The following is a 13,709-nucleotide window of genomic DNA, read 5'->3' as shown; positions in this document are numbered from 1 at the left end:
AAAAATGATGATTGGGACAACTACAATGAGCAGCTCACAGAAATAGCAGGTATCATGCAAAAAATGCACTTCTTGCTTTTATATATTTGAAAAATTGCCACACTGAGATGTTTTAGAAATATGGCATCTGACATTGACCGTGATTGGCACTGCCATATGTAGCTAATGGGTTTTCTGCACTTTCTGGCTTGACTTCTCAAAGGAGAGAGCAGGGAGGGTGGCGGGGAGATGGCCTCTCCTTTTTCCACACCAGAAGGTGCCTCATCATAACTCTGCAGGTGGTTGACTGGACTTTATGTTGCTTTCTTTTCTTAAATGCAGATGTCAATGCACCCTGACCTTGGTAGTGGCATTTCCTTTTTATTATTGTGTTTTGTTTTTGGCTGTTTAAGCCCTGCTACCAGGGGTTGAACCTAGGACCTCATGCATGTGAGATAAGCACCCTGTCATGCAGCAACAATCCCCAGTAGTCTTAAGAGCTGACGCGCTGCATTGGCATTTTAATGCTGCTCTAACAAAGAAAACATTCTGCAGAGTAGAGAAACAAATTTATTTAGTTTTTTTTTTTTTTTTTTTTTTTTTTCACAAAAGCCAGAAAACCCACATCAGCAAGTGTCTCAGTTCAGGAATTTGTTTGCTGAAAGGAATGGTCCTTTCTTGTCCTCTTCCTATTCACCACTGGCTGGGAAATTACTGGCAAATAGCCTTAGAGTTGCGTCATTCTGTGCTTTGTTTCTCTTTGATTGGTCACTTCTGCCATGTGGCTATGCCTCTGCTGAGTCTCCCCTAATCCCCACAGAATCAGACATGTTAGGGAAATGTTTTATCTCTGAGTTATATCCCCCTCTTTCTCCCCTTTCACTAAGAACACACATATAGGCTTAGGGCTCACCCTAACCCTGAATAATGCCATTTGTCACTTACACAATTAATTAGATCTGCAAAGATTCTGGGTTTAGATAAACATCCTGGGTTAAGACTTCAGTGTATTCATTGCCTGGCATGGAGAAGGGTGTGATTCAACCCACAATATATACTTTCTATATTTCTTTCCAAGGGATGAAACACCAGCACATATTCTGGACAGACGGATAATTTCTGTGTGTGTTTATAATTCTTACGTGTGATCAACACCCAGCGCTAGATTCCATGTGTGGAAAGAGTCGGGGATATTTGAAGTCAGGTAAGCAGGTAATAGACCATGAGGTTTAGAAGGCAGAGGAGCAGATAGTGAAATGGTGACGGTTGAGATGATGAACTGGCTGCTTTTTCTTTGCGATGTGGTCACTAAGCAGGGACGGAATGTGCAGGGGGAATCACCTTGTGCTGAGGCTGGAGGATTACAAACGCCTGTTCCTGGAGGATGGCCGCAGCATTAGCTACAACTGAGGAAAGTCTGAGCAGGATGCGGGGGATGAACTCCCCTTTTGTACTCATAGGGTGGATGCAAGGACTCTTGACTTTGCTCGGCTCTATGTGCAGTTAAGCCATACGTTGCTTCTTGCAACTCTAGTGACTCTGTGAGTGACAAGATTAAATGCAAGGTATTGCGGTCCACTGAAGAAGAGGAGGACGGCTGTAAGAAAGAGACGAGTACCCAGGTTAGCTTGTCGTCTCAGCCATCTGAGCGAGTTCCCACTAAAGAGACCAAACAGTATACAAGTGCAACAATTTTCTGTTAACTTTTTGCTCCTACTTACAATCCTGCAGGAAAACAGCATCCACTCTACAGTTTATTCCTGGGAATGTGCTTGCTATGCTTTTGGGATAGCCTGGGTCCATGGATCCTCTTTGGTTGTCATATCTAACAAGAACAAAATTTCACACGATTTAAAAACAGTATACATATGACAGCCTGTTCTTCACTTACACGTGTTACAAAGTGCTCTCTTCCACATGTTTACACTAAGTCTGTGTCCCCTTGGCTGAGACTAGGAATGCTTAACTTCTCTACATGGGATAATTCCTTTATAAAACACAGAGGTGCCGCTGATTCTGAAACAGCATGTGATGGTGAGCAGGGTTACCTCCCCAAGTGGAGCCTATATTTTTCTAAGTATTTTATTTTATTGGTAAATTAAGCATAACTATGTGCATGTGTGTACATGTGTGTATAATTCAAATAAATGCATTGCTTTATTAGTATTTTTATTAGCATGTAAGATAATGGGCTTCATTATGACACTTTCACACATATACCATTCATATTCACGCCTCCATTGCCCTCCCTTCTAGCCCCACCCAGCCGTCCTCTTCCTCTCTCCAGACACTTCCTCTTTTGCTTGCATGTTTTAATAACTTCCTCTTGTACACCAGATTCTGCAAATGATGTGGAAAACATTCACTAGAGACTGTCAGAACTCAACTTGGAGTAAGAATCAATCCACTTCCTTCCCCATGTGACTCCCTAGAGCTCTATGAAGGCGTGAAGTGTTTCATGACCCAGAGTCCTTGATACATCTGCGGCGGCATCTTACGTGATATCATCCTGTGATAAAGACTCCGACCTCACTAAGTTGTCAAAGGCCACTCAGACTTCAAAGTCTTCAGATGTCCATATTGATGGTTTGCACACAGAGCAGAGAAACACAGACTTCAGCTTTATGGAAAGGCTCACTATCTCACCTCCAGCATTGGTTGCTTATGAAGAAGTAGGTCTTCCCTTTGTAGGAAACAGCTGCATCAATGGCTTGGATAGTGCGTGGGAATCCATAGGTGGATATGTCCCTGGGGTAACCTTGCTGAAGGTCATAGCCACTTAGAGCCCAGTACTGTCTGCCTGCCAAAAATTCAAGTAACATCTTTAACAAAGCTTCCCTTTCTACAACATAGCACACAGCACTTTGTGATCCCCACAGTAATGAAATGGAGCAGATAGTCTGAGAAAGATAAGGGCATCAAAGTGGAGCTCCTGAGTACAATGGTAGCCCCGGTGGTTCCTCCCTGATCCTGTAAAACATCATAAATTACAGTGGTCCCCAAAGCAGATGTCTTGCCTGATGTGACTTCTGTTTAGAAACTAAATCACAGCCTCGAGGTATCTTAGAAAGCTATATCTAGGATGAGGTCAGAGCAATACTGAAGATTGTCTCATGCATTTGTGTTTGTTGAGGACAAAACTGAGATTTAATGAGGGTCCAGCCTGGGTAAATTCACTCAGTCATTTTTGACCATGGTGACGCCTAAGCCTGGACTCCTGGCTGGAGCCTGGATAACAATATGCTCTTCCTGGCTTGTCCTTTTTGAAAGTGCTAAGGAGCAAAGAGAAGTCCTGCTCCACCCTTCAGGAAGAGCAGAAAGAAAAGACAGCAGGTTGCTACCTTTAAATAGGAAAACCAGGTCTCTGTCAAAATCCTCGTAAGCAGCCTGAAGGCCAGTGGGCAGGAAAGGCCAGAACAGAGAGATGAAATTGAGGTCAACTTCTCTCAGCTGAGGATGCCGTCTCCAGAAGTACCTAAAGGAACACAGGACACACACACACAGACAGAGAGACAGAGAGAGTGGGAGAGAGAAAGAGAGAGAGAGAGAGAGAGAGAGAGAGAGAGAGAGAGAGAGAGAGAGAGAGAGAGAGAGAGAGAGGAGGAACAGGGACATGGAGAGGAAGAGACAGAGAGCTGTTGGCTTATGGTTCTTGGCTACACACGACCCTTGCATGGTTTCTGCAGTATATAAATATATAACACATGCATGATTCGCACAGCATCCTAATTTATGGTAGTAGCATCCATCTGGTGATCCCTCGACAGGTTCTAAAGGTCACAAGTCCCATCTTATTAGATCCTGGTTGGCCTCATGGCCTCTTCTTAGCCCAACAAATGCTTCAGTTCCCCCACTCTCTGGATGTTTCATGACATCCAGAAAATACTAAGAGCTCCAAGGAAATTACTATGTGTTGGGTCAAAAGAAAAGCTGAGTGACATGTTTCGTTAGAATCGCGTTTTGAGGTTTGACAAACAGACAAGTACGGAGAAGAGACAGCTCAAGTTTATACTTGTCTTTAAAGAAGTAAATCTCCCCACGGAGTGTGGTGACAGCATCGAATCTCAGGTGGGGGTCACAGGCTGTCGGGGTGCTGGGCCCGGTAGGTTGGATCGGGTTGTTTGATGGTCCTGGAAATTAAAAACATTTAAGAAGTGTAAACCCCATGCTATGCTGGTGTGCCTCAAGTACTTAGGAAGGCAGAGTGTCTTTTCATGAAGAAGTTTCCAGCCGACTCCACAGGACACAGCCGACTCTGTACATAAGACCCTGTAGAGGCTTGGTCTGTTTCCAGGGGACAGCTGCTGCCTAAGCTGGAAATGCACCTGACTTCTGTCCTTCCTTGTAGAGTCTAACCCACCCCTCTCGCTCCTGTTTGCTTTGTCTGCCTTTTTGTCATTGAGAATCCACTTCCTTCCTCCTCACCAAAATGTAAGCATAAGGGTAGATCTCATCTTAATCTTTCACCCTAGAGGATAAATCTAACTCAGTTTCTTTTTTATAAAAAAAATTCTCCATCTTGCCAGGCGTGGTGGCACATTCCTGTAATCCCAGCGCTGTGGATACTGAGGCAGGAGGATTGTATGTTTGTGGCCAGTCTAGACATACAACGAGACAACGTCTCAAAATATTAAACAAATACACACCAATTTGCATCTCTCCGTGTTTTCTCATTGTGGATTAATGGCTGTACTTACCACTGTGCAATCCTGGAGCATCAAGAGAACTGAAAACATTGGCAAGCTAAGGGAGCGACAGCTGGCACGTGTCAGGGAGTTGGGATTTGAGTGGGGTTCCGTATTCTTAGAAAGTCTGCTGTGATGATAAAGTTCCCTGAAACTCTTGACTTCTAGGGCAACCCCAGGCCAGGAGGGAGAGCGCGTCCTTCCTACCCTGCTTCCTTTCATATTTTCAGGTAGCAGGGGGCAAGAGGGAGGAGCTGGATCATCCACCTTCCTCTAACACAAATTATACCTGAGGGAACATGCATGACGGGCCTTGCACATGCTGGCTTGGGGATCTATGTGAAGATTTCCTTAACAGGTGATTCTGAGAGGACAGTTGCTGTATGAAAAGGGGCATTCGTGTCTTTTCAGAATATATAAAATTGGAAAGTATAAAAATGGAGGAAGAAAATGTCCCCACCATTTAGGGACAGTGATGGGGCAGTACCTCCACACTTTTCTCCAAGTCTTCCCCCTCCTCTCCTTCCCTTTCCTCCATCCCTCCTTCCCTTCTTCTCTCCCTTTCTCTCCCCCCTTTCTTTCTTCTTACTGCCTCATCTCCATATCTCCTTCCTTCTTTTCTTAAGACCAAGTCTCACCACGTAGTGGAAGATGCTCTCAAATTCCTAGTTCTCCTACCTCAGCCCCCCTGGGCACTAATATTACAGATACGTGCCAACAGGCCTGACCCTAACCTTTTCTTTAATGTAGTAATAGTCATCTAATAACTGAAAACCAAGATGTAGTGAAATCACATCAGAGGCTCAGCCCCAGAGGCCTCTTTCACCAAGACTATATTACTGGTAATTTTCAGAGATTAACTTAAGCTTTCTTTGTGGATAGAGTCCAGAGACTCCGAAGAAGAGATGCTTGCATGCTGGACTCGTTGATGCCGACTCCCAGGTCTCACTGCGTTCTATTGCTCTGTCCACACGACCTTACCATAGATTGTCTGAATGCCATTGATATCATCCTGAGGTAGTGAGTAGGTGCTGGGCTCTGTGTATGCATAGTTTGGGTACATCAAGGCACCGTGATCAGAGGAGTGAGAGAGTCCCAAGGAATGTCCAAATTCATGAGCTGCCACAAGAACCAGGTTGTAATCTGAAATGCAAAAATATATGGTGGATGCTATAACTGGCTCCACAGGTGCTGAAAATATGATCTCAAAGAATGTGGCCTTGAGGCCAAAACTGCCCAGGAAGGAAACTCATATGTTCATGTTTTTCTGTTTCTTTCCAGGTACCTAAAGAAGAGCAATTAAGAGGTATCAAGGTAGAAGCCACAAGCTCTTATCACATCTGTCTTTATTTCAACTCCTGCAGTACTGACATGGAAGGTTGGTGAAATGGTGACAGAGCTAGGGATCTTAGGATGAGAAGAATCCTGTTTCTCTGGCACTCACACATCCTCAGGCCCTCAGGCTCATTAGCAGAGTCTCCAAGGAAGACAGGAAAGAGCCCGCCTCTCAGTGCAGTAGGTCACAGGCAAGGCCGAGTGACTGCAGGATCTACCCACACTGTCCTCACCTCATCAGGAGGCTCCTGGAAAGAATGTCTTGTTGCACAGACACATTACTGAGAAGGAGGTACTAAAGAAAGGAATGCGGCTGCTCTTTTTATATGAATCTTAGTCTTCAACACTTCTAAAGATGTGAAGAATAGGTCTTTTCAAACATTAAACACACACACACAGAGAGAGAGAGAGAGAGAGAGAGAGAGAGAGAGAGAGAGAGAGAGAGAGAGAGAGAGAGAGAGAGAGAGACAGACAGACAGAGAGACTAAAGCAACTGGGGAGGAAACTTAGTGCGTTGGGAGCCAACTAACCTCCATCTTAACCAGTTAGCTTGGCCATGGCAGAGTGCAAGCTGTCAAAGACTATGTGTAACTGCATGAGTGTGGTCCCTCAGCCCAGCCTTGTTTGTACAACAAGGGGCCAGGCAGGGTTTGGCTGTGGTTTGTAATGTTCAGCTCCTTGCCTGCTGACATTTAAGTGCTTCTCTCAGAAATTATGTGTTAGGATCTGTTGGGAGGCGGTCCTGATGGGAGTGATCTGGACGGATGCTGCTGTGAGATGGTCTCCTTTATCGTTCTACCACGTGAAGATGCATTAAGAACTCTAACCCTGGCCTTTCACATCCCTTAAACAGCTGAGAGGTAGGTTTCTTTCTGTTCATCAGTTACTAAGTTTCATTTATCCCACAACAGTAGCACATAAGGATTAAGGCCCTGCAGTGAAAAATAGGGTCAATAATTAGCCTTTGATTAAAAAAAAAACCTTTAAGTTGATTTATCTTTAAGTAGCAAAAATGTAAATGATTGCTTTTTGTGTTCGAAATTCTATAGTAATGTGAGTGGATGCGTATTTGTGAATATACATCTTAAATCTAAGGTGGGAAAGATGAATTTAGAAGCTCCATGTGAGCTCACAGTGACTCACTTACTTCTGATATCTTGAGTCCATGTTTCTTCTGAATCGAAATGAACATCACCCCCAATGCCCAGGCCTGGCTGAAAGGCGTGGGCAAGGATCCCATTGGGCCCATCAAATGGAGAGTTGTCGCCGTGGTCTGAAATGAGATGATTTGTGGCTAAGCCTTTGCCTATCGTCTCAGGTTAGCTAGAGAACACAAGATTGCTGTGAAGCTACCTCTTGGGACGAAAGCAATGTTGATATCTGCTTCTTGCTGTGAGATCTCGGTGAAGGTCAAAGGTGATGCCACACTCCAGATTTGAAAGGCTCTCTCAATTGCTCTTCTCACTTCATCCCTCGACAGCTGTGAGGGATGGTTTATAATCCTTGGAAAAAAGAAAAGGAGCAAGAACCATTTGCTATTGTGAGCAACACGTTCCAACTACACAGCCAGCCACTCCATTTTGGAGTAAGTCACTTATACAATGTGCTATCACTTGGACAGAACATGAGGAGGGGTCCACTTCTCCAGGCTGAAGACAGACCAGAGTGGAAAGGAACTACTTGTCTTCAGGCCTCAGTGTCCCCATTCATAAGATGAAGATGATGAGTAAGATCCCTCTCATGGGTGGCTAAGGGAATTAAACACACAAGAAGCCTTAGTTGGTGGTTGGAAAATTGTACTCCACAAGTATTGAATATCATTTTTGCTGTTACCAAGACATACAGAAGAGGGCTAGAATCTCTCCAGCAATGGTTAAGCCTCTTTAGGACTTGAAGGTGAGTGCCCAGAGGGAGAAGGTCTCATGCTGCCATTGTCTGTTTAGATTGCTGACAAAAACAAAGCAGCTTTAGAGCTGCAGGGAGCCATGGCTCCCTGCGTGTTCAGCCTCCTGCTCACTTTCGGCCCATACTCTGCTCACTCCCACTCCCACAAGGGCAGGGAATGTCACCTGTAGGTCAGGTTAGTGTGTGTCCACTTAGGGTTTCCCGGGGTTAGCATGAAGTCACCGGAGTCGGGTACTCCACAGCGAGGCTTTGCCATCATCTCCATAGTCGCTGAGTCTGGCTCCCCTGTCTCGGCCAAGCCGAAGAAGCGCTGCATTTCCTTAAGCTTCTCCGCAACCATTATGCTGCTCCTCCCTGCATCCCGAAACTGTGTGCTTGGTAAGTGGTAGAACCTTTTCAGGTAATTCTGATCAAAACAAACACAGGGTTTCTTTTTGTTGTGAAATTGCTCTCAGTACTCTGGATACTTTGCAATTCTTTTTAAATCACCACAGAGTGTAAACCAGACCCTGACAGACACGGGACAATAACAGAAATTGTAGGTTGGGCTAGCCTAATGAGTCAAGATTGATCCTAACCAACCACATGGTAAAAAGAGAGAGCTGGGGGCTGGAGAGATGGCTCAGGGGTTAAGAGCACTGGCTACTCTTCCAGTGGTCCTGAGTTCAACTCCCAGCAACCACATGGTGGCTCAAAACCATCTGTAATGCAATCTGATTCCCTCTTCTGGTGTATACAAAAACAGAGCATTCATATACATAAAATAAATAAAAAATGAATAAGTAAATTTAAAAAAAGAGAGAGCGAGCTGAATCCTTCAAGGTGTGCTCTGACCCCTACATAGGCATTGTTGTGTGCATAACCCATATATATATATATGCATTGAATTAAAATAAAGAAATCTATTGGATGACTTTGAAAGAACAATGCCTGTAGAACATTCTCTGCAATCAGCAATCTAACTAATTTTTCCATAAAAGTCTTGCAACAGGGAAGAATGAATCTGCGTCACATAGAAGCTACTACCATACAGTCAGCAACCTGCCTTAGTTATTTATTTTTAGTACTGGCCTTTCATTATTGCTGTCTTTATATCTGTTGTAGGGTTGCAACATTGAGGATTTTAATTTTTTTAAAAAATTCTCTTTCACTCAATGGAGAGAGGGTTTAATCACCCTCACAGAGGAATGAAGCAAGTGAGAGTTCAGGTCTTGGCTCATCGCAGTGCCTCTCAAATGAGACCTGATCCTTTCAGAAGATGTCTGGGCTAACAGCAGCATTTCATTCAAGATAATGCCTGGATGGTCAACTCTCACTCAGAAGTGTTAACGTGTCAATCAACGCCAAGGTTTCTTTAGCTTGCTATGTGTGTCCATGTGTGCATACCATGCATCATGTGTGACTACCTGGTGCTTTGGAGGTGATAGAGGGCAGAGCTTGCACTTTGGGATCTGACAGGTTCAAATCCCAGCACTGTCTTTTGTCTCATGACATGAAAAAAGGCAAGCTTTCCTTTACAGAGTTATGGTGAGGCTTAGAAGGGCAGCATCTAGACAGTAAACCCAGTGCACTCTCAGGATGAACTTGGGGGCTTCTGTGCGAGTCACAGAAATTACCAAGAAAAAAAAGAGCAAGAATGATCATTTCCAGAAATCTCAATGCTAAGAACATTATGCACAAGAAATTGGTGATCACACTCCTTGCACTGAAAAAAAAAAAACCTGGCCTCACTTTCCTAATATAAAACAAAGGGGGAAATGCTATAAGCTTTATATTTATAATGCATCCAAAACTTAATAAAAAATGCCGGGAAATCTGATTACACAATGTGCTAATTAGCCATGACCCCCACCTCCATTCTATCTTCTACACATGACAGAGGTTTTTGGCTGCAAAGCGACATCCACACAGGAAGCAGTAGGCAGGCCATAGGACCTCCTCCCTCTCTCCATCAGTTCTCAGGGCTGGGATACTAGTGAGCATTTTACCTGTCTATCACTGACCTATAGAACATGGAACGAACTGTGTTACAGGTTTACCGGAAGAAAAAAAAAGGTAGGTAAGCAACTCAGTTCAGTTTATAAGTAAATATATTCTCTCTGACAGGGCCCTGGCCTCAGCCAGCCCATCAGTATTGCTCCTCAGACTTTGGGGCATCCAGCCTGGCTTCATGTCTAGATTTTCCAGGTCCTGGCCCTGCTCACTTGGAGTCTTCTAAGTCCCAGAAGGGATGCTGGGTCTCAGCAAAGCCATCCAGAGAATCTCTTTCTGGCCAATTAGACTAAGAAGGGACGCCCCCTCTGAATTCTGCAGTCACCAGTAAATCACCCATAACTGATAGTTCATTTACCTCAGCAATTTCTAGGTTTTTCTTCTCCAGGTGTTCAGGTGCTACCGGAAAGGACTTGGCAAGCTGCGTGTGGAGTAAGAACAGAAATGGAAGTGTCTTCAAGTGAATCAAATAAAACATGGTCATGTCTTCCAAGGCAGCCTCTGCTGCTCTCCTCTGTCCTCTGGCAAGCTCCTTGAAGCTCACAGCATTCCTTGCCAATCACTGCTCATGCCTGGTCCCTTATGAAGCTGAATCTTGAGCAACCACTGCCTCGGCAGTGTGAAGCAACATACTTAACCACACCCTGATAGCCCTGCAATGTCAGAATGAGATTTGGAGCCTAGGAGTGCAGTACTTCCACAGAAGAAAACCATCTGGGTTGCTACTCTTGCAAACAGCCAAGGAGGAGGCAACGGCTGATGCAGACGCTACAAACGTCCAATTCCTGGCTGTGTGCGGTGCAGACGCTGTGCTAGTTTAATCAGGGAAGTGTTTTTAAGAATAACTGTAGGTCATTTTGGGAGGAAATAGCACACCTATAAGGCCTCTATTTCTTATCTACGCCTGTTGCCTGAGAGTGTGTGCCAAAGTGGCTTGTCACAAAGCAGGCTTTGTGTGTGGGGGACCAAAAGCAGTGTCTGGAAACAAAATGCTTGTTACGCAAGCATGAGGGCTTGAATCTGGCTCTCAGCATGCAGGCAAAAAAGTTGGGCACAGTGGAACGTGCCCCAAGAAGGGGGTGGGGGTGGAGGTGGAGCAGCGGGATTTCTACAGCTACTGAGAGACCCTGTCACAAAACAAACCAACACAACCCACATTACAGCATTTAAGAAATGGTGCCCAAGGTGGTCCTCTGGCCTCCAAACACGTGTACATGGGCACTCATGCACACACACAAGCACCCACACTTAAATGCACACATGCATATACATACATAGACAGTGGCTTTCGTAGGACATCACTTTGCTATAGATGTACTAACATATTCAGGATCTACAAGGAGGGGTTTTCCAGAGAAAGAGCAATGGTAGGGATATTTATGATAAAAATTAACATTTGCTGGATATTTACAATGCTTCAGACATGTTCATGCCACCTCAGCTCCCTGTCTGTCCTCACTCAGGCTTCAGAGCAGCATGCTGCTGTTATTACTTTGCAGGAGAGGCAGAGGTTGGAAGACACACCAGAGACACAGGCTGTTTTGTGGAGAACTCAAGCCCATGGGTGCAGAGAGAGAAGACAGAGCCTGTCCTATACCAGCTCGGGTTCATCAACCGCCAAGATGAGCCCAGGCAGGACCATCAGTAGCTGTAGATTCACAGTAAATTAAGAATTCATGGATGAGAGGACGGGGGTGGGCGTGGGGGGGCAGTGAGATAGATGCCTGCACGTTCCCAGAGTGGTACGAGGCCTCTCAGGCCATCGCCTCTCTCCGCCCACCTGGCTGTCTCCACGTGGGTTCTGGGAGCCCACTCATGTCTTCATCTTTGCAAGGCAAGATGTTCTTTACAGACTATGCTTTCCTCTCAGCCCTTAAAATGAACTCTGAAAAAGAATTTTCTAAAAATGTATTTTACAAGTGTTTGGAACATAAGGGGCTGGGATCAGTGTGGAGTTCCTCTACTGTCCTCTATTCCACTTCAAATGGACGCCATTGTTTTCCTTATTCCTCTATACAGGACATTCCAGAGTGGGGCTTGAGTTTATTGTCTGTGTGTCTCCACAAGGCACCCAGCTGTCTCCCAGGGGAACATTCTTTTTTTTTTTTTTTCTTTTTTTTTCTTTTTTCTTTTATTTTTTTTTATTTTTTTATTAATTTATTCTTGTTACATCTCAATGTTTATCCCATCCCTTGTATCCTCCCATTCCTCCCCCCCCCCATTTTCCCATTATTCCCCTCCCCTATGACTGTTCCTGAGGGGGATTACGTCCCCCTATATATTCTCATAGGGTATCAAGTCTCTTCTTGGCTACTTGCTGTCCTTCCTCTGAGTGCCACCAGGTCTCCCCCTCCAGGGGACATGGTCAAATGTGAGGCACCAGAGTATGTGAGAAAGTCGTATCACACTCTCCACTCAACTGTGGAGAATATTCTGACCATTGGCTAGATCTGGGAAGGGGTTTAAAGTTTACCTCCTGTATTGTCCTTGGCTGGTGCCTTAGTTTGAGCGGGACCCCTGGGCCCAAATCTGCCTATCATATTGTTCTACTTGTAGATTTCTAGGACCCTCTGGATCCTTTTATTATGCTGTTCTCCCATGCGTCTCTCATTTAGAGTCAGGGGAACATTCTTATTTCTGATAGCTTGTGAGCATCCTACTTGTTTTCTGACCATTGGGCGACCCCTGCTGGCCACATGGAGTATCGTTACCCTGTCCTGTCGCTCCTCTCTGTCCTCACTTCCCTTTCTCTTGTATCCCTTCCCTTTCTATCCTCCCCTCTCCCTCTCTCCTCCTCTTCCTCTCTCTCCTTTACTGGGTTGTCATGAAGAATATTACAAAGGGTACAGATGGAAGGTACACACAGTGAGGAGTAGGGGAAGGCGCCCCTTAGCTGTCCATTACGAAGAAGATTCTTTTTAATGGACACTTCTTAGCAGAGGAGAGTGGAGTTTCTATGGCCTGTCTTGGGGAAGAGAAATTCTAGTTTTCATAAACTGCCTTACACAGAAATTAGCCAGGAACTGTGACTGAACACACACGCACGCATGCACGCACGCATGCACACTGCTTCAGATGGGTCTCTTTGAATAATAATAATAATTAAAAAAAAAAAAAAAAACCTTTTCTGCCAGCCTTGGAAACAATGACTCTCTCTTGGAGGTCCCAGTTTAGTATAAAATTAGAAGTGTGTTTCTGTAGATCTGGGTAGAAAGTATAGAGCTGCAGTATGTTTTCTTTTCGTACTAGCTGAAGTGGCACGGACATTTTGAGAGAGCTTAGTCAAGGCTATGTCGAGTTTTCTTCTGTAGCTGTCATTTAGCACAGTGATGGGCAGACAGGCGTATCCGGGACTCCTCCCTATTCCTCAGTGGTCAGCGCTGCCCATGAGGGGTTGCAGGGTGTTCCGTTAGGAGAGGAGCACACGTTGTGAGTGAATTTGTTTTATAAACTGAGTGAGCAACTACATCCATGGAGAAATGAGAGCTATGTCTTACGGTGGAGACCATAACAGGTACACACCACGCAACCATCTTTGTGCTTCTCTCTTAGTTTACTTTCAGAAAAAAAAATGTTTTGTCCTTTTCTTATCTCAGAACCAGGCCGACATGGACAATGCTTACCTTAGCGCGTTCAGCTGAGAGCTTGGGGTGCAGTCTGCGCACCCTACATCTGGTCTGAATTCAGCCCTGCAGATCACTGCTATATGTTGCTTCATTAGTGGAGCACTCAACAACCGTTTCATCTAGCCGTCGAAGATGCCTGCTGCCCCAGCCTCATGGGAGGCAGCCTGTGGCCATTAACGTCAGCAAC

The 13,709-nt window shown here is 45.0% G+C and overlaps 1 protein-coding gene across 1 annotated transcript; it reads right to left on the bottom strand.

Annotated features, from left to right (window-relative positions):
* Nucleotides 1-1,440: 1,440 nt before the first annotated feature.
* On the bottom strand, nucleotides 1,441-10,455 carry Mmp8 (matrix metallopeptidase 8). Its single transcript, XM_051155888.1, has 10 exons — nucleotides 10,255-10,455; nucleotides 8,069-8,310; nucleotides 7,353-7,501; nucleotides 7,147-7,272; nucleotides 5,646-5,807; nucleotides 3,992-4,109; nucleotides 3,321-3,454; nucleotides 2,626-2,779; nucleotides 1,701-1,804; nucleotides 1,441-1,576 (listed from the first exon to the last, which is right to left on the bottom strand). The coding sequence occupies exons 1-10, from the start codon at nucleotides 10,378-10,380 to the stop codon at nucleotides 1,473-1,475; spliced, it is 1,419 nt and encodes a 472-aa protein (XP_051011845.1). The 5' UTR covers nucleotides 10,381-10,455; the 3' UTR covers nucleotides 1,441-1,472.
* Between the last annotated feature and the right edge of the window lie 3,254 nt (nucleotides 10,456-13,709).

The sequence above is a fragment of the Acomys russatus genome, chromosome 14 (assembly GCF_903995435.1).
Source record: "Acomys russatus chromosome 14, mAcoRus1.1, whole genome shotgun sequence".
Classification (NCBI taxonomy): Eukaryota; Metazoa; Chordata; class Mammalia; order Rodentia; family Muridae; genus Acomys; species Acomys russatus.
This window is presented reverse-complemented; position numbering and strand designations above follow the sequence as displayed.